The sequence below is a fragment of the Brassica napus genome, chromosome C7 (assembly GCF_020379485.1).
Source record: "Brassica napus cultivar Da-Ae chromosome C7, Da-Ae, whole genome shotgun sequence".
NCBI classification, from domain to species: Eukaryota; Viridiplantae; Streptophyta; class Magnoliopsida; order Brassicales; family Brassicaceae; genus Brassica; species Brassica napus.
In genome coordinates, this window is record NC_063450.1 from 47,718,148 (window position 1) to 47,738,153 (window position 20,006).

General features: G+C 35.2%; 4 protein-coding genes and 1 non-coding gene across 8 annotated transcripts; 3 read left to right on the plus strand and 2 right to left on the minus strand.

Annotated features, from left to right (window-relative positions):
• Window positions 1-3,786: 3,786 nt before the first annotated feature.
• Window positions 3,787-6,277, minus strand: LOC106408366 (adenylosuccinate lyase-like). The gene is made up of 8 exons (XM_048762946.1): window positions 5,939-6,277; window positions 5,724-5,876; window positions 5,245-5,643; window positions 4,943-5,164; window positions 4,592-4,852; window positions 4,408-4,509; window positions 4,267-4,335; window positions 3,787-4,197 (listed from the first exon to the last, which is right to left on the minus strand). The coding sequence occupies exons 1-8, from the start codon at window positions 6,122-6,124 to the stop codon at window positions 3,985-3,987; spliced, it is 1,605 nt and encodes a 534-aa protein (XP_048618903.1). The 5' UTR covers window positions 6,125-6,277; the 3' UTR covers window positions 3,787-3,984.
• A 19-nt stretch (window positions 6,278-6,296) lies between these two features.
• TRNAE-CUC lies at window positions 6,297-6,369 on the plus strand. Its single transcript has one exon. It is a non-coding gene; the product is annotated as a tRNA-Glu (tRNA).
• An 857-nt stretch (window positions 6,370-7,226) lies between these two features.
• Window positions 7,227-9,005, minus strand: LOC106410621 (magnesium-chelatase subunit ChlI-1, chloroplastic). Its single transcript, XM_013851164.3, has 3 exons — window positions 8,758-9,005; window positions 8,562-8,680; window positions 7,227-8,399 (listed from the first exon to the last, which is right to left on the minus strand). The coding sequence occupies exons 1-3, from the start codon at window positions 8,867-8,869 to the stop codon at window positions 7,347-7,349; spliced, it is 1,284 nt and encodes a 427-aa protein (XP_013706618.2). The 5' UTR covers window positions 8,870-9,005; the 3' UTR covers window positions 7,227-7,346.
• An 80-nt stretch (window positions 9,006-9,085) lies between these two features.
• Window positions 9,086-16,539, plus strand: LOC106407463 (uncharacterized protein At4g18490). Of its 4 annotated transcripts, none has more exons than XR_007326269.1 (17): window positions 9,086-9,228; window positions 9,693-9,785; window positions 10,060-10,165; window positions 10,319-10,504; window positions 10,591-11,451; window positions 11,550-11,735; window positions 11,804-11,902; window positions 12,005-12,142; window positions 12,316-12,465; window positions 12,550-12,733; window positions 12,816-12,877; window positions 12,971-13,010; window positions 13,105-13,239; window positions 13,314-13,424; window positions 13,524-13,595; window positions 13,719-13,786; window positions 16,192-16,539. XR_007326269.1 is itself a non-coding variant. In XM_013848326.3 (16 exons), the coding sequence occupies exons 2-15, from the start codon at window positions 9,728-9,730 to the stop codon at window positions 13,590-13,592; spliced, it is 2,385 nt and encodes a 794-aa protein (XP_013703780.2). In that variant the 5' UTR covers window positions 9,087-9,228; window positions 9,693-9,727; the 3' UTR covers window positions 13,593-13,595; window positions 13,719-13,787. The 4 variants fall into 4 exon arrangements, 2 of the variants coding, with proteins under 2 accessions (XP_013703780.2, XP_013703781.2); XR_007326270.1 differs by having other exon boundaries at window positions 16,298-16,539; XM_013848326.3 differs by lacking the exon at window positions 16,192-16,539 and having other exon boundaries at window positions 9,087-9,228; window positions 13,719-13,787.
• LOC106407464 lies at window positions 14,718-16,174 on the plus strand. Its single transcript, XM_013848329.3, has one exon. The coding sequence runs from the start codon at window positions 15,601-15,603 to the stop codon at window positions 15,928-15,930; it is 330 nt and encodes a 109-aa protein (XP_013703783.2). The 5' UTR covers window positions 14,718-15,600; the 3' UTR covers window positions 15,931-16,174.
• Window positions 16,540-20,006: the final 3,467 nt, after the last annotated feature.

Sequence of the window (20,006 nt, forward strand, 5' to 3'; positions counted from 1 at the left end):
AATGACCAAAAGAAGTTTTATTAAAAGGTAAAAGTACATTTTTATCCTAGGGTTAACTAATCTTAGACTTATGATTTAGAGTTAAGAGGTGGAGTTTTGGAGATATTGATCAAATTTTTTTTAAAAAAATTAAAAATTTCAAAATAAAAAGAGACTAGTTTGGTCATTTTCTTTGTTTTAGGACTATTTTTGTGATTAAAACTTTTTAAAAAAACTATTTTAGAGAATTGCCCTTTTAAGATATTGCAGCGGAAAGACGAGTAAAACATGAAGTAGAGGTGAGATTATTGAGAGTCGCATGTTTTAGTTGAATGAGTTGAGAATTGAGATAAATCTTACCAACTCTAAAGGAAAAGTAGTTAGTTTCTTTTCAGTGAAAATTAGTTACACTGATCCTGTAATATTTATTTGAGATTGGACTTGTGTTCATGTAAATGGTAACAATGAATAAAATTGCATAGCAAAAGCTCTGAATATGACAAAAAACTCATAACGTTATTTTAAAAAAAAGGATAAAATTTATTGAATTACCCTTTTCTTTCGTATTTGTCTAGCTACTTGATTATAAAATATACTAGGATCGGCCCGGGCTACGCCCGGATTTTTTGTTTGAATTTTAATTTTAATTATATATTTAGTATGTTTATTTTAATATATAAATATTATAATCTATTACACAAATATAAGTAGCTCGATAATTAAAAAATAATTTTAAATTATTCATTGTTTTTTTTCTTATGCAAATCCAAATTTTGTATTCAATTTTTTATTGAAAATTATATATAAAATGATGAGTAGAATGAAAAAAAATTAATTAAATTTTAGTTATGGTGTTTAATTGGCTGAATTGTAGACATGTTTCATTTATAACTTTTTTTTTTCAATTTGTCTCTGAGTAATTTAATGGACCCTCTTCTTAAATCTACAATATATATTTTTGTGATTTTTTTCTTAAATCATATGTTTAAAATTTTTAATATTATCTTGATCAAAAAACTTACAACTACTTAAAAATTATAGACTAAATTCTTACAATAAATTTTTTCCATTTACAACGCACTTAATTAGACTCGTTATCTAAATATTATTTATCTTACTTATATAAGTTTTGTTATAAAATATTGTTAAATGTACAACTAATTAAATATTATTTTTCTCAGTTACTGCCTTATGCTTTTCAGTTGTTCCATTTGTTCAAAAGTCAAAAAGCAAATCATATTTCTAGACAAAAATATGTCTGGTGGGTACCAAACGCAGCTTGGCTCAAGACTTGTCTCGAGGTTAGACTCACTGCCGAGACAGTAACGGAGGAGTATTATGATATAGAAAGAAACAAATGAAAAGTTCCTAACTCATGCCTGGACTTAGGTTCTAGTGAAAACGCATGATATCAAATGTGTATAGCTCATTCACAAACAAATCCTAGGTGAGATATACTTTTACTTTGCTACTACTGAAGCAAAAAGTTCTTGTATGAAATTTGGTTGAAGATGTAAATAGAGCGCATAAGGTACTTGTCTTTACTGCATAGTGTTAGAGGAATGTGTATAATATTTATTCTGAAGGCTATTTTAATTATCAACTTAGTAGTTCAGTTAAATTTTATATAATAGAATCATAGGGGAAGCTTTACGTATTTGGATTGGTAGTAAAAGTAAAACAAAGATGGTGGCAATCCCTTTATTATTTTGAATTATCAAGTTAACGCATTCTGAAATACCAAGTCAAAAATTAAAACTGCACTTGGGGGGTGTCCATACCATGTCATCATCAAGATCCTCTTCGTCATCAGAAACTTGAGGTGGACTTAAAAAGGTGAAGAAACTCTCACAGTCCTCAGTCTTAGTGATCGGCTTTGTGTTTTTGGATCCCTTATTTGGCTTCTTTTTAAGGATCCTCCGAGTCAAACACTTTCCAGGAAACCACTCAATCTCCGTCCTGGATAATACTTAAAAGATCAATAAGACTTCTAGAGAACCATAAAACAGTAAATGCATGATAAAATCAAAAGATCATATCCAATGGCCTTCTCGAGGATAGGCTCATCTTCATATCATGTGATATGTCTTGGTCAAGACTGTGTTCTTGAAGTAAGGGTTCTCATCAAAGAAAAAGTCGAGCTTAAAAACCCTTTTGGTTCTTCAACGCTGTTCCACTTGATATCCTTAAAATACTTAAGAGCACCTTCATCTCAGGTATCTAGAATCATTGGGGAAAAAGTACATCAAGATAAAGAGAATCGAATTTTAATAAACAAAAACAATATAAGAGTATCCTAATAATGGACCTCTTCAGCAGTAATTTCATTGTTTTTTAATGCAATAAGCCATAAATCAGGTACTTCTTTCGCTGCATGAAACAAAAAAGAAAAACAGATGCTCGTATCAATTGAAACAATATTTCACGATCATCAGAAACTAAAAACATAATCAGGTTTTAGTGTGCGCAATAGATAGCATACCTTCAGCAGTTTTGTCTTCTCATTTTTCTGTTTTCACTTCTTCTGGTGCACCTTCAACTTCAACCACACCAGTGACAATCTCATATCGCTGTTTTATGTGAACAATGGGATAGGAAAGCAGAAAACCATTAGTGTCAGTTACTTATAATCATACGACAGAGAGAAGTCTTGTTAAACTTGTATTAGTCATCTTAGGAAAGCAGAAAAACATCAATATATCAGTTATAAGCATGTGGGAATACAAAAAGAAGTAAAGAACACTCAACACTATTAACATATAAGTAAGTAGCAACGCATAGAAGTATTTTTAATCAAACTTTTATTAGTTGAGGTTTCATGTGATGATAGAATCAAAGACCATTTGCATTACCTTGGTATAGAAAGGCTGATACAATTTCTGATATTTAGCTTCTAGTGCTGCTCTCTGACTCTCCTCGAAGAACTTTGCTTCGATTTCATCATGTTGGTTCTACAGTGCAAAACTGAATTAAGGAATCAGATATAACTCTGGACTCCCCCAAAATGTAATCAGAGCCAACGATTTCAAACCAAATGCAAAATGAGATTGTGTTAGAAAACAGAGAAAACAAAAAAACTTTAATGTTTTACTGCCCAAAAGAGATGAAGTAATGCACGTGAAAACAACTCCAATCTCTGGGATTATTCCACACTTCGTCTCCTCCAACAGTTTTCTCTTCCTTCCATCCAATCAAATTTTAACGGAAGAAATCGATCTACCGGTGGAGTTTGAGGAGATGGTGTCACCCGAAAACGCTAATTGGATATCCGACCTGATCGATACCGATTATGGAAGCTTCACCATCCAAGGTCCTGGTTTCTCTTGGCCCGTTCACCAACCTCTTGGCGTTTCTTCTAACTCCAGGACTGCGTGTTGGACTGCGTGTGTACGCCGGAGATTCACCGGGCAGGATGTCTCCGATTTTTATGTTGGCGGTTTTGGCGAAGTATTACGGCGAGAAGAAAAGACGACAGAAAGAGAAGAAAAAAAGAGAGAACACAGACGAAGTGTAGCGTTTTGGAAGAGGGACAGGTGTCGCGACGTCAGACTTCAAATTAGTGATGTGGACGCTGAGGTGGCTTCACCTGGAGGGAGTAAACCCTCTTTTATATATAAAGATATAACCACTCGGATCAATAGAAAAGAATTCAACTTGTGAACTCTTTTATCATTTGACTCCAATGTAATTAATTTTTCGTTATATATGACCTGTCTAATTACCACAATTTTTAATTGGTTTGAGAATAAATATGGTTTTATAAATAAAAAAATAAGAAAATAAAAAAAAATAGAGGGCCGCCACAACTGATATAATTCAAAGATTATTTGGTGATGTCAAAATCTGAAAGAGGAAACATAACACAAAAGTACAAGATTATTCTCATGAATCTCCATCACTCAACGTGTAAGGCATCGATCTAAATAAGTTGACTTTTTTTTTGTTATTCTCATTTCATTTGGAAAATAATAATACAACGGCTCAATCTTATCACCATCATCAATGTCACAAGTGCAGAGCTTCATCGACGGCGAAAGCCAACGCAGCAGCAGCACCAACGTAAGTGTGTGGAGTTAACTTCAAAAGCTGAGATTTAGCTTCTCCAGGCAAATCCAAACCTTTGATAAACTCTCTTATGCTTTCTTCATTCACAGCTCTTCCTCTTGTTAGCTCCTTCAGCTTCTCATATGGCTCTGGAACACCGTATCTCCTCATCACCTTTTTAATATAATACCGTGAGTTAGTGAGAGATATGGAAGTAGCTAGTTCGTTACAGAAGATACTTACAGTTTGAATCGGTTCAGCGAGGACTTCCCAAGTTTGATCCAAATCTTCTTTTAACCGAGCTTCATTAACCTATATATCAACGAACATTCTTAGTCTATGACAAGTTAAAACCTTTCTAAAGTGATATATTTAATATAATACCTGAAGCTTCTTGATTCCCTGTATGGCGCTCTTGTAAGCAAGAAGAGAGTGTCCTAAAGCTCCACCCATGTTTCTCAATACAGTTGAATCAGTTAAGTCACGCTGCACACATGGTACATTTTGTCAGGCTTAGTTTATTCCCATTGTTCTAGTCAAAGAGATACATAAGAGAAAATGCTCAAACCTGCATTCGCGAAATGGGAAGCTTCATGCTGAGAAAACTAAGCTCAGCGTTTGCTTTCCCTAGATTCCCTTCGCTGTTCTCAAAGTCAATAGGATTCACTTTGTGTGGCATTGTCGATGATCCGATCTCCCCAGCTTTAGTTATCTGCTTAAAGTAGCCTAGAGATATGTAGCTCCATATATCTCTGTCGAAATCAATCAAGATGTTGTTGAACTGGCTGATTGTATTAAATAGTCTAGCCATGTAGTCATGAGGCTCAATCTGCAAAAAAAAAAAAAAAAAAAACCGTGAGAGAACAATCACTCAGTGAAACAACGAAAATGTAATGAACATAAACTATATAGTATATACCTGAGTCACGTATGGGTTAAATGTTAATCCTAGAGAAGTAACAAACTCCTCTGCAACATGAGGCCAATCGATATTAGGATAAGCTGAAATATGAGCGTTGTAGTTCCCAACAGCACCAGCAAACTTCCCTTTAATCCTAGTTTCTGCAAGATATCTCCTTTCTTCGCTTAACCTCACTGCGAAAATCGCCATTTCCTTCCCTAACGTTGTAGGTGAAGCAGGCTGCATTGCGATTTATATAGAATCAAATGAACTGTCAGATTCAAAAATCATGACAAGTCTTTTTTATTTGGAGCCTTAACCTGGCCATGAGTTCTAGAAAGCATGGGGACGTATGCAAATTCCTTAGCCATGAGGGAGATAGAGTTGATGAGCTCATCCATGGACGGGAGTATAACGGAGCTAAGCGCTTCTCGAAGCATCAAACCGTGGGAGAGGTTGTTGATGTCCTCAGAGGTGCAGGCGAAATGGAAAAACTCAAGAACCTTAGCAATCTCTGGATGAGATTCACACTTTTGTTTCAAGAAGTACTCCACAGCCTTGACATCGTGGTTGGTTACTTTCTCGATCTTCTTGACTTCCAACGCGTCGTCCACGCTGAACCCATCGATGATCCCTTGCAAGTAAGCCTCAGCTTCTTTGCTAAAGCTGGGGACTTCGGTGATTTCGGGAACGTTCGAAAGCTTAAGAAGCCATTTGATCTAACAAACACAAGAACATGGGTGCATTAGGACAGAACTACTAGTTCAACTCAGACACGTGAAGTCACAAAAGCAGATACCTCGACGAGTACACGGAAGTAGATCAAGCCGAACTCGCTCATAGAAGAAGCCAAGTCCTTAACTTTACCCCAGTAACGTCCATCCAGAGGAGATAACGCCGTTAAGTTCGACATCTCCAAGTCTCTGGAACTTCCCGCAGCCATTGCTATCACCTATAGTCGCCAATCGCTGAAAATTAGAATCAGGGAGAGGAAGGTTCGTTAAAAGAGCTTACCTTTCTTGAAGTGATTAGCTTGAGAGGATCAGTAGACGAGAGAGAGAATGAAACTCTGGGAAGCTGATGGTGAGAAGCCAAGCACAGCGATTTTGATGGGTTTAAGAGTGTGCCGGTGGTGGGTGTAGCGGCGAAGCAAGGGAGCTTGTTGTTGGTTAAAGCCTTGGAAGAGAAATTGAGCTCCATTTTGTGATTATAGAGAGATTCCAGAATCTCAGGCTTAGGGAAGCGAGTGAAAGCTTGGCGCTTTAGGGTTTTAGTCTTTTAGACGATTTGGTTTAACGGTGGGAGGCTGGGTTGTCAGAGATCATTTTTGGATTATCGAAATATCTTTAAGGAATACCAAGCAAACATCAAATCCGTTGTAGTCTAGCTGGTCAGGATACTCGGCTCTCACCCGAGAGACCCGGGTTCGAGTCCCGGCAACGGAGTTCTTTTTTTATGACATGGAGGTAAGAAACTGTACCACATTCCTTGCCTTCAGTTGAAAGATACGTTTCAGTTAAAAGTAGTTACTGACTGCACCCTTTTCCCCCAATGCATGCCGCTTTAGAAGAAGTAAGTAAACTTATTTTTGTGGTCTCTTTTTCAGACTTTCAGGTCAGCACATCCTTCTCGGTTTTGATTTCTCTATTAAACTTCATCCTACCTTGTTTTCAATGTTCTAGCCATACAAAGGGTCTGAAGAAGTTTATAGCTCAATTCTATCAAATAGACTTTTTTTTTGTCCTAAAAAAATAAAATGACCCAAATAGTTTTTTTTTTGTTTTGAAAATTTTAATATTTATTTTTTATTTTTAAAATTTTGAATCCATTTCCAAAACTCAATCTCTTAATTCTAAACCCTAAGTCTTATACTATTAGTTAACCCAAATGCTATAAATGCATATTTACTTTTCAATAAAACATTTTTTAGTCATTTTTCTCCTTGCGGGTCTATTTTTGCCAAAAAAAAACTAAAAAGTCTATTTCAAGTTTATATTCCCCCCGTCATCCGTATTGTTCAGGGCAGTAGTATCTTGTTGCTATGTGACTTGGCAAAAACCTCAAGTACATCAAAAAGTTTGAATTCTTTTTCTTTCTTTTGAACGTGAAAAGCTTATTTGGTATGTAATCTTCCGAAATCCGAAGTGAGTGGTCTACCAATCCATTGTCTCAACAGAGCGTCAATACATCAATACGTCAATACAGTAATAGTGGTCCTGACAACATCTCATGATAGTTTCTTAGCCTAAATAAATGCAAGAATGCTTTGAAAATGCAAGGAAACAGAGTTTCATCAGCTTAATGGAGAAAAGAACAACTACATATTCAATCATAGAATCAGATTTGCCTGTTCATTGTTTCAGCTTCTTCTCACATTTTACAAAAGTTAAAAAGAAAATGATAACAGAACCTCTTCTCCTATTCAGCTGAAAACCTCAGCGAATTTCTCAGAAACCAAAACTCCTGAGTCAATAGACTCCAACGGATCTTTCCTGAGACGGTGCCTTAAGCAGTTAGGTATAACAGTTGCAACATCATCTGCAGTCACTCTATCTTTCCCTTTCAAAGCCGCAAGTGCTTTCGCTGCTCTGTTAGTCACAATGTCTCCTCTCAACCCATCGACATTAAGCTCCGAACACACCTTAGAGATCTTCACCTTCAGCTCCCTATCAATCTGAACAGAGGAAAGACAGCTTCTAGCATTTGAAATCTGATCTTGAAGCTTGTCCTGCTCGGTTTTGTAAGTATCACGAAACTCCTTCGGGTCACTATCAAACCTTGCTCTCTCCTCAACAATCTTGACTCGTAATTCAGCATCTCTAACTGTCCCTACTTGCGCGTGCATACCGAACCGATCAAGAAGCTGCGGCCTCAGCTCTCCTTCCTCAGGATTCCCAGAACCAATCAAGATAAACCTCGCCGGGTGAGAGATCGAGATCCCTTCCCTCTCAACTGTGTTCCAACCAGAAGCAGCGGAATCAAGAAGCACATCAACCAAATGATCATCCAGGAGATTGACTTCATCAACGTAGAGTATCCCTCTGTTGGCTTTAGCCAACAGACCAGGCTCAAAGGCTTTGACACCTTCTGTTAAGGCCTTTTCGATATCAATAGTTCCACAAACTCTATCTTCAGTCGCACCCAGTGGAAGGTCAACCATGTTGATCTTGGTGGCAATGACGGGAACCTGCTCTCCTCTTTCGACTCTCTCTCTTACCTCAACGCCCATGAACTCAGGGTCTAAAGGGTCAGAGTTGTAAGGGTCGCCTGCAACAACCGTAATCTCGGGTAAGAGATCGACTAAAGACCTGACGGTTGTGGACTTCCCGGTTCCTCGATCTCCCATTATCATCACACCACCGATCTTGGGATCAATGACATTCAACAAAAGACATAGCTTCATCTCATCTTGGCCTACAATAGCTGCAAATGGATAAACTGGCCTTGCACTCTTCTTTGAATCAAACTTCCCTACCTAAAACCCCAAAACCACCATTAAAAACCAACAACAATCTTTGTAAAATCAAGTAAAGTTTGAAGCTTTATGTGAACATCATATCATATATGTTAATTACTCTTTGTAAAATCAAGTAAAGACTGAAACTTTAAGTGAAGATGATATAGTTAGAACTCGTACTTGTTGTTCAGTGGAGTTGATTTCTGTGGCTACATTCATGACAGAGACATGGTGACGAGACCTGTTCTTCTTTGGCCTTATTTGGATTCCTGCATTTAACACTCTTCCACAGATTCTCCCTGTAAACAAGAACTGGCTTTTCAAAATAGTTGAGAAAAGAGTAGGGTTTAAGGGTTGGAGAGATTGTTTGGGTTACCTGGCCTGAAGCAAATGGGAGAGATCGAAGGTGTTGAGGAAGAAGAAGAAGAAGAAGAAGACGAGAGAGAAGGAGACGCACGTATTGAAGAAGTTCCCAGAAGAGACGCCATTTTTTTTTTGTGTGTGAGCTTTTGATGCTTCACTAGCTTCTGATTGGCTTTTAAGAATTCTTCTGAAGTTTTGTTTGGTTCTTGTGGTCTGGATAAGGAGAGAGAGAGAGAGATAGATAGATTTTCTTCTCTAAAAAATTATTTTATTTTTAAATTTCAATTTTTTTTTAACTAAAAGTAGGTAAAAGGCCCACCAAACGGTCCATTAACCAAAACGAAATCATTCGGAGCCCAGCAATTTCAAATCTTCCCTCTGAGCTCCCGTCGGCGAACTTTCTCTCCCTGTGTCGTCGTCTTCTCCCCGTTGAACGTTAACCGTTAGCTCCTACTTCGGAATCAACTGTAAATCAATTCAATCGGTAAGAACTTTGCGTTTCTTGCTCGTCGCTCGAGTAGAATCTTAACTCTCATGCGTCGTTCTAGCTCCGGTTCGAAAAAAAAATTGATGATGGTAGTAGGTGAACATTAATCTACTGGATGTAGCGATTATGCGTAGATTTGAGTTAGAATGCTCGATAATAGTTTACGAATCGCCTGAGTTTCTGCGAATTTGGTGTTGATTTCTCCAGCTACATCTCTTCCTTCTCGTATAATCACATTGTTTGATCTGTTATTTTCTCAGTCTCGCTGATAGTTAGACCTGCGGTAGTTTCGATCTTAGTAGCGAATCATTTACCTGCTAACGTTCTTCTTTACTTTGTGACGTGACTTGATTTACTTCTTTTTTTTTTTTTTTTCGTCATTGACTAGTTTCTGTTCATCAGAACATAACATATCAAACAATGTGATTTCGCCATGATGGTAGCTTTTTTTCTCTTTGCAGTAAATTGTCAAAAGTAATGCTGAGCAGATTTTGCAATGTCTGCGCCTGCTAAAAAAAGTTCTACTGAAGCTAAGGAGAAAGATCTTATCCTCGGTAAGGTTTGCAGTGATCTGAACATTATTGAATCCAATTGTTTTACTAGTATGGAATCCCTTCAAGCCGCCTGCGGCAAAAATTATGAAGTCGACTTTCTTGATAACTTGATGTTAATGAGCTTTACATCAGAAAGATATCCTCATTGTTCTATTCCCAGTTATTGGTCAACTTTGGTTTTTCTTGACATAGATTGATACTTTAATATGTTGTTCCATTGTTAAGATCTGGGTGATTTGTCTGTATTCTCTAAATTTCCATGGGTTACCTGCAGACAACGACATGGAAAAAGATACATGGAACTTTAAGTCAATGGCAGATGATCCGATGGATTTTGCCTTTGGGTCGCCAGCTAACAAGAAGAAGAATGCCTTCAAGCTGTGAGTGTAACCTATATGATGTGCTTCTTAAATCATCTTTGCGCTTAAGCCAATATTTTTCTCCATTGTGATGGATTACATCTTTAAGATGCGGTTGCTTGACAACAATGTTTAGGCTCTCATATAAGTTCTGTATCTATGTCTCCTTTTCAGGGATATGGGTTTCGATTTTGATGGAGATTTTGGAAATTCATCATCATTCAAAATAGATATGCCAGACTTCGATTTCTCCAGCCCAGCCAAGAAAACCACAAAAGCGAAAGAAAGCCCTTGTGATAAATCTAGTGGAGATTTAAAGCAGAAAAAGAATCCATTTCCCTTCTCTTATGACTTTGATGCGTATGAATCTCTACTAAAACAATATCCTTCTAAGAAATCTTATTTCAATCTGAATTTTACTTACCACTATTCTTTTCTGCAAGCAGGTTAGACGACTTTAATCTTGATTCAAGCCCACCGAAGAAAGGAGCCAAGACAACGACTAAGGCCATGGATTTCGAAGCGATTTCTACTATAAGTAAAATTGATAAGTCTGACTCTTTGGACTTTGGTGAAGACTTACCGATAACCAGACAAGCTGCCTCCGTGTCAAACACCGAAGTCAAGGAAAAAGATTCTGCTGAAAAAGAGAACATAAATTCCAAGACTACAGATACTATGGTTGTGGAGAGTAGCGCATACTCGAAGCAAGCTACAGAAGAGAGGATGGAGAACTCTGAGGCTGTGGAATCACCCCAAGGTCTAAGGATAAAAACCTCACCTACTCATACAATGTGTCTGCAACCTGAATCTGTAGACGCTTCACCATTGAAGACATCATGTGTAATGCTTGAAGACACAGGTGATCCATGTCTTTCAAACGAGACCGCAGCACCCTCGCCATTACATGCTTCTGAGACTACACATACTGCTGCAAACAGAGAAATCAGTCCAGATATCAACGAAATCTGCAGGTCTAGCTCAAAAGTAGACTCTCCTAGAGATCCAGAACAGAATGCAGACAAAGATATGATTTCCGCAATGGACACAAGCTATGAAAAGGCTGAACAGACTAAACCAAGCATCTCATCTCAGTTATGTTTGGACAAAATGGATTATCAACAGGAAGAAATGGGTATAGGCACTCAGGCAGAAATGCAGGATCACACTAGAAGAACATCATCTGATCCAGATCATGGACATCCTCAAACAACTCTCTCAGGAAAAATATCACCAAGCTCTCGTCAAAGCCAAGCTGCCCAAGTACAAGATTCGAGTGGAAAACTACCACTGGATCCATCCCACAGGTTAAAAAACCAAAACTACTTTGTGCTTTAACGTTATTCCAGTAAACTTGGAAACTGGAATAAATGTCTAACTGCTATATTCTGTAAATTGAGTGCAGCGTGCCAGGGCTCAGTGATTTAAAGATCACGCAAAACAAAGACTCAGGACTTATCAGATCCAAATTTTTTAGGAAGACAGAAAAACCACAATCCCATGTACTGAAGTCCTCTCTAACTCAAACAGAGAGTCGGCCAGTGACCCGAGAAAAGATTGCGGTTAATATGAACCTTACAAATGATAGAAGGTACTATTTATTTTCTTCATTGTCTGTCTAACTAGCTTTTCATTAATATTTTCCTCTCCAAAATGCAGACATGATATACAAGATGTGTTGCCTGGATCCAAAACTAGAGCATGTCCAGTTGAGCTTGTGAAAACGGATTCTGAAACAGCAAATGTCAATTCTATCAGGTAATGCTCTGGGATTATATGCTAAAACATAAGAATAAGCTTCTCTCTTTCTTTTAAGGTGATAAATATAAGCTAGGTAACAAACTCGATTATTTTTACCAGCAGGTCTCATGAAAAGATAATCCATAAGGACCATTCAAATGCCAAGACTGCAGAAAATGTGGCTGGACAGTTGGATCATTTAAAGATGCAAGCTAAAAATACAACTAGAGAGAAGTCCATCTTGCAGATCAATATAAGGTGAGATAAACTCGTTTTAAGTTACTTCTTTCCTATCTGTTGCCATTCTATTGATTCCCTAAGTAGGTTACTACCTCATTGTATATAAATTTGTAGCCGTCAAAGTTTTTTTCCCTAGGAATTTTATTATAATGGTATGCAGTAAGCTTCCTTTCTTATGGATTTTGTCGCAGCTCAAAACTCGATGCTTCTAGCTTGACTCAGAAGGTAAGTAAAAAATTGAGTTCTGGAGCAGAAGCTTTGCAGAAGTCAAAGTTGGTATCTCTTGAAAGGCCTAAACTTGGAAATATGATGTCTGATCCGCGTTCTTCGAAAACCCAAAGGTATAAAAAGAACGCACAACAGTTTCTTGTGTAGAATCTCATGATAATACATCAATTCAGGTTCCCTAATTTCTTCCACTATAGGACCATTGGAGTAAACAAAGACCAACCCAGTTCTGCAGTGCAACCAGAAGTTAGCGCTTCAATAAGCAAGGACAGAAATATCGAAGCTCCAGTTGTAAAAGGCTCTGAGATTCATCATTTGGCTCCTAGAGACAAAACACAAATCATGCACTTCCCATCTTTAAAGCGGAAAGCTCTTGATGAGGTTTAGTCTCCAACTCAATTTTCGATGTTCATACTTCATGGATATGCCTGCAGCTTGAGTAAAATTATTTGTTTTTCCACAGGATGCAGATAGATCACTGAAGCCACAACTTAAACGATTTTCCATGTCTCCAAGAGAAAACAGGTTTCTACTTTTGGTTATCCAAACCATATCTATCTATAGCCTTGCTTCATTAGTTCTTATTTCTTGATATATGATTTGACTGAGAATGCAAAGGAACGTTGAGGAGCTCACTCATAGAGTTGCGCAAGGAAAGGTTAGATACATCAACAGACATTTGATTGTTACTTCCACGACAACCTTTCTGTGTTTAGTTTACGTCAACACTTGTCACACAATTGATTTTCCAGTTCTCAAGCCAAGAGAGTAGAATAGATAATACGTCTCATCACCAGAACGGAAACATGGCAAATCTGGAAATCCCGGTCACTGAGAATTCTGATAACATAGAGAAAGCTGAAGCATATACAAAAGAACTCGAGAGTGTAAGTTTCTTCCTCTCGATCATTGTACCACATTTCTAAACTGTTTGATCATTGCCTTTTGTTCCATTGTGCAGATATGCAACACTCTGAAGAAGAAGCATGAGGAAGCGAAAGAGTTACTTGTCCGTGCTGTAGTAAACAACAATAAGCTACTGATGCTCAACCATCCTTTACATGAAGACAAGATATCCTTTTAATTTCTGTGTCGTTGTTAGATTTTGTCTGTCTATAGCTGTATATGTATGGACTCTTGTGTGTTTTGGTTTCCCTTAATAAGCAGAAACATTCGTATGATCCAGAAGTTCGCAGCCAAGTTGAGTTTGAGGGACACTCAAACCACCACTGTTGCTTAAGAGGTAAAAGAATATTGACCTTTTTCTTCTCTCAGAAACTATCTCAAGATAGATTTTATCCGAAGAATGTTAACTACTCGGAGTTATTCATTTATTGACCTGGTAGCATCGTCCTATTGGTAACAGGTTCGATGGACTTACACCAACACTATATCGTCGACAGTACAGAAGTGTTGACGTCACATTACTCCAAGGTATTCGATCATCCTTCTCATTTGCTGGTTAAGAAAGGAAAAAACGTCACATTTATAATTTGGAACGTCATGTTTCGTTATGTCGGATTAGAGATGTCAAATGGGCGGGTTGGGCGGGTTTGGGTGTGTCCGAATGGGTTTCATTTTTTTGCTGGACATTTTTGGTCGAAATCCAAATAGAACCATGTCCAAATGAGACCATAACCAAATAAGACCATGATTTGTTGGGCTATCCATGGACGGCCCATACGCCCATTTAATGTAAACAACATAATTTCAGTTTTAAAAATTTAAAGATTATTAAGTTTTCAATTTTAAAGATGTCACATACTTAAACTTTAAGTTTTAAACTTCATGTTTCAAAGTTATAAAAAATTCAAGATAAGTTTAAAAAATTCGTAATTTCGTCTGACTTGCGGAAACAGAAACAGTCGCCAGACTCGCCACCAACTTCATTATGAACACAAATCACCGATCTATTTAACACATAAACCATAACACAATATTAGTAGATGATACGAATCAGTAGCTAATAGTGAAAACCCATAACACAAATCACGAAAAATCAAATCTTAAGAGATGATGAAATCAGAAGTTGGTGAAGAATCGAAAAAAAATTGAAGAAGAACGAAGACGAGGAAGAAGAATCGAACACGAAGAGGAAGAATCGAAGACGAGGACTCGAAGAGGAAAAATCGAAGACGATGATTCGAAGAGGAAGAATCAAACACGAAGAAAAAACACAAGAGTGAGACGGGAAGAAAAAAAAAAGGTGATTTGTGTTTTCTCCCAATTTTTCAAACCCTAGACATTTAAGTTTATTGGGCCGCCCATTGTCCAAGTGGTTAAGCCCAATATTGTCCATGAATATAATTGGGTTCACCCATCTGGACAAATTTTAATTATGGTTTAATCTGGGTCTGTCCATTTTGGACCATATCGATTTGGACACGGACCACCCATTTATAGCCCGCCCATTTGACATCTCTATGTCGGATGACTCCAGCTATGATCTGGAAACAACCGATATAAAGTTCTCAGAAACCACTATGCAAAGAAAATAATTTTTTTTTAAAACACTATCTTGTTTCAAAAGACGTGAAAGGAACTATCAATCATTATATACGACTTAGATGATTGATAAAATTGAATATCTGGTTAATTTTCAATTGAATATCTGGTTAAATTTCAATTGAATATAAGTACGCACAAATACATTCATACTTAACAATTTAACATACACATTGTGGATATATTTAGGGTCCCACCAAATAATGAGCATGCGTGCATTACAAGCACATAAACCCCATGGGCTCGAAAATGATGTACTCGTTTTAGGCCCAGTTCGATAATTTGATTTTTGTTTAGAAAAAAAAAAACTCGGTGGTTCCCTCTTCTTGGCGCACATCCCAAACCAAATGGCGCGTAAAACTGTGCTAATTGCCTGGTACAGTGAAATGATTAGATCTCTTCAAGTCAAAAGTCAAACACTTTAAATAGTAAAAAGAAAACCAAAATTTTGAACCAAAATAGAAACGGAGAATTTTTCTTTCCAACACGACTTCCCTCCATAACACAGAGAGCCCTTTTCCAAGTTTCGGAAAATTTTTAGAACCATCCTCAAAACCAAAAATTCCCTCCATAGAAACGAAAACTTCAAAAACAAATCTCAGATCTATGAACTTCCAAATCTGGTTCAAAGTCCCTCCTATTCACACACTTCATATACAGTTCTTCAGTTCCTCCTATCCTCAAGCCCATCTCTCTCTCTCTCTCTACTCTCCTTCTCTCTCTATCTCTGTAGTTGTACATTAATGGCGGCTCTCGATCTAAAAGCTCAAAACGACAACAAAGAGAATGTCTCGCCCTCGGCGATGACCATTACTTCTGTCAAGCCTCTGGATTCTTCTTCATCCATTGATAAAGAGAAAACCCAAATCAGAATCAGGAGAAAGAGATCTAGAAGACAGCCTCTTAAAGACATCACCAATCTATTTGTCTCATCATCACCATTGTCCTCTTCGTTTCTGATTCGTCACTTCCCCTCTTCTCCGACTCTATCAGTTGATCCCAAATGCATGAAGAGAAGATCTGTTGTTGCTCTCAAGGCTTCTTCTACCTTCTCTTGTAGAAATTTCAGATGATTTTTAGAATTGGTTTATATATTGGGTTCTTTTCCAGTTTTTGGAATTATGTATCAGTTTTTAGTTAAGTAGCTAGCTTTCATGTACTCAACACACGAGATATGTTTCCATGAGTATACTGGTTTCTCAATTATTACGATTCTTGCGGAATTTCTGTCCAGCGTCATTATAATTATGCTCCTAACTTCAACATATGAAACTGTGAACATTCGAATTGTGATCTGGTCTTTCTGACTAGCTCTTGGTGTTAAAATGCACTAGCCAGGAATATTTGAGATGTTAGCTACTGGAATTTTTCCCCATCTGAGAAGTGAATCGAAGTCGTCTTTCTGTTAAATGATAACTGATACTATGTCCTGTGGTTTAGGAAAAAACCTGTGTCATGGAGTTGGATTGTGGATTATGTGTACACTGATAAGTCATAACTGTGTCATGAACCTTTTTTAGAGCATCCCCACCTTATTTTTGAGATTCACCAAACTTCAAAATTTGAAGTTTGAAAAACAATTTCAACTGCAGTTTTAAATTCTTTGTATTTTGTATTGAAGTCCATATTCATTAAATTAAGTTGTATCATAATTTTTTCGTTATAAACAATTAAGTTTGTAACGCAGTCTTCATTTTTGTAATATTTATATATATATATATATATGTTCATGCAATTTTCTTTCTGTATGTTGTATGAGTTTTTAACATAATATTGTTGATGTGTAAATTTTTGTTTACGATTGAAATATAAAATATTTAATAATTTTATTTTCACTCAAGATGTTCACTTAAATTATGTAAATATATATGTGACAAAAATTGTATGACAAAAAAATAATGAGATAATAATTATATAGATTAGAATGCATGCAAATGAAAGATGAAATCTGAAATTTAAAGTTGCTTTTGAAATGAATAAAACTTCAATATTTTTAAAGATATCTTTTAGAAATGTTCTTAGAAGACAGAACATATATTAACATACTCATATTAAACATTTATAACCTCTGTAATACGGTCTAAAGATTATATATGATCTTCCAAACTCTAAATAAAGGTATTGCATTTTTGTAAAAAAAAAATATTATTTTTATTTGAATAAATTTTACCCTTGTATCTGTAAAATTACATTTACAATCTCAAATTAAGCATTTATAATCTCTTTGATGCAATCTAAAACATATAGATGATTTCCAGACTCTAAAAAGTGTAAAAACAATTTATTTATAATATACATTTATATAAATAATATTTTTGAAAACTTATTAACTACTATTATCAATAGTTTTTATTAAAGTTGTTTACTTATTTTTAACACTTATTTGTCAATGCTTACTTTTATCCTTTAAAATATTAACATTATTAGTTTCAATTCACTTACACTCTCTAAATAAAGGTATTGCATTTTTGTAAAAAAAAAATATTATTTTTATTTGAATAAATTTTACCCTTGTATCTGTAAAATTACATTTACAATCTCAAATTAAGCATTTATAATCTCTTTGATGCAATCTAAAACATATAGATGATTTCCAGACTCTAAAAAGTGTAAAAACAATTTATTTATAATATACATTTATATAAATAATATTTTTGAAAACTTATTAACTACTATTATCAATAGTTTTTATTAAAGTTGTTTACTTATTTTTAACACTTATTTGTCAATGCTTACTTTTATCCTTTAAAATATTAACATTATTAGTTTCAATTCACTTACACTCTCTAAAGAAGAATCATTAGGCAAATATTTTTCATGACAAAAGTGTAACATTTATAGAATGATCATTGATTTTGCATTCTTTTTGCACTATCCCACTTATTTTTTAATCTAATCCAGCATTCTATATTTTATATTCAGTGTGAAACTAAGAAACGATTTTAATTGTACTTTGGAATGATGTTTATAATTTTTAATTCTGGATAATTGAATTGTAAAACACTAATCAAAACATAATGAAAATATAGACTGATCAAAACAAGAATTTTTGTTAAGAAGTTTGAGTAACAAAACCACCAAAAATAGACCATTTAATAGAGAAAAAAATTTTAGTTTTGTGTTGTTTGTATATCAAATTCTGTAATATTTTCTTGCCAAAGTGAAAGAATGCTTAGCAAATGCCATGTTGATAAAAAAAGAAGAAGCAAATGCCATAAAACTATCAAATTAGAAATGATGTATATCGCTCAAAACATTTCAGAAATATATATACAAAACAATCCATACTTATGCACTCGCAATCACCTAATCATTCAATAGGAAAAAAAAAACGATTAGTGATTTACCGATGTGCAGCATCCTAAGCCTATTAAAAACAACAATTTATTTGTCAAAGTTTATCATTTTAAATTTTGTTGTCAACTTATTGTTTTTTAAATAAGGTAAACTTCTGACTTTTTGGTCGGACAGGAAGTCTCTTTCATCTGTCACTAAAATGCTGTAGTGATTTACCGATGTGCAGCAAAATACTTGGCTCAAACAAAAAACTTGCTAACACAGTGACACCTTTTATAGACGATGTTATCTGGATTTGGATAAGAAATGCCTCAGTTAAAACGTTAATTACAGTATAAAGAAGCTGAGATTAGTTGGAAACTTATCCTTTTATATAAAATCACTTTTGATCTCACCTTACTTAGTGGAATCTTAAACTACACTACCACCTACAAAAGTAATCAGGATTATAATACTTCTCGTTTTGAAAAAACTTTGAATATTCTTCTTGTAATGAAATCTCCTGATGACTCAGATGTGTGAATATATATCTCTGATTCACCAATCCAAAACCAACACAAACCCGCAAGTGCTCTTAGCCTTTGACTTCATTTAATGTTCATATTTTTTACTCCTTTCCTTATCTATCTTACTGGAATTTCATGAATCACTATCCTCCTCCATTACCATTACCTCGTATTTATTAACTCTTTCTCTCTCACACACACACAATTTTTTTGATATAAAAGATTTGTGCTTTATAGACATACATAAATGTTTAGTATATTTAGCACTCCTTTTAGTATATTTAGCACTCCTTTTTTTTATCAAAGTATATTTAGCACTCCATGCCGTCTCTTATCGCTCTTTTTGATAGACCAATGTAACTATATAAGATTCTGAAGATTCATATCTTTCTTTCTTTTTTCGAAGATTCATATATCTTCTTTTTTTAATTACCGAAAATGGTCGTATAAATTGATAAATTTATGTTCAGACTTTTTATTATAATAGTTCTCATTTCATTGATTAAGGGTTTAGTGTTATTTGCTTTTGATCATGTAAATACATGTCAGTTGCAGTGACCTAACAAATCAGAAAGTATTTAAAATGGATGATCACATGCATGCCCGATATATGATTCAGTAAGGTTTGACATATACTCGTTAATGCTTCAGATAACTAGAGCTTTAATTATAGCTTATTATGATCAAATTAATCATTTTACATAAATTTAGACTAGATTAATTGAGGGAATCGATTATGAATGCATTTTAACCACTACGGTATATTCACATAGTTGTTTTAGTATTAGTATAAAATCCATCCTTTGAGACAAGGCCACCTAACAAATCAACAAAAGTTTAAAAATGGATCGCACATGAGTCTATAAAGGGCTTGGCCCTAAGACAATAAGCATATTTATTACGATGTCGATCGTATTAAATATGTGTACTAAACCGCAATGCGGCGATCTTTATCAAATTTTATACTATTCAAAGCACCAATTTATTTTGCAAGTCGCAAGCGACTTCCTAAGCTGGTAAGTTGGCAACGTACAGATTAAATATGAGTATTTTACATTTTTCTTTTAATTTATAAGATATGAAAATAAAATAAATTTTGTTTGGTATAGATTTTAGATTTACTTAGTTTTTAACTAAAAATCATAACACTATTTTACTTATTATAAATTTGTGGATTTAAATTTATATGGTTTGAAATCAAATTCTTTGAAATATAAATCATCAATACCAATGATCTAGTATTTTAAAATAATATTTGCTTTTTCTTATTTAATTATTGAGATAAAACTATCTATCTATACTATTATTTGAGAAGTGAATTTGCTTATTTGTCACATTCTTCATGA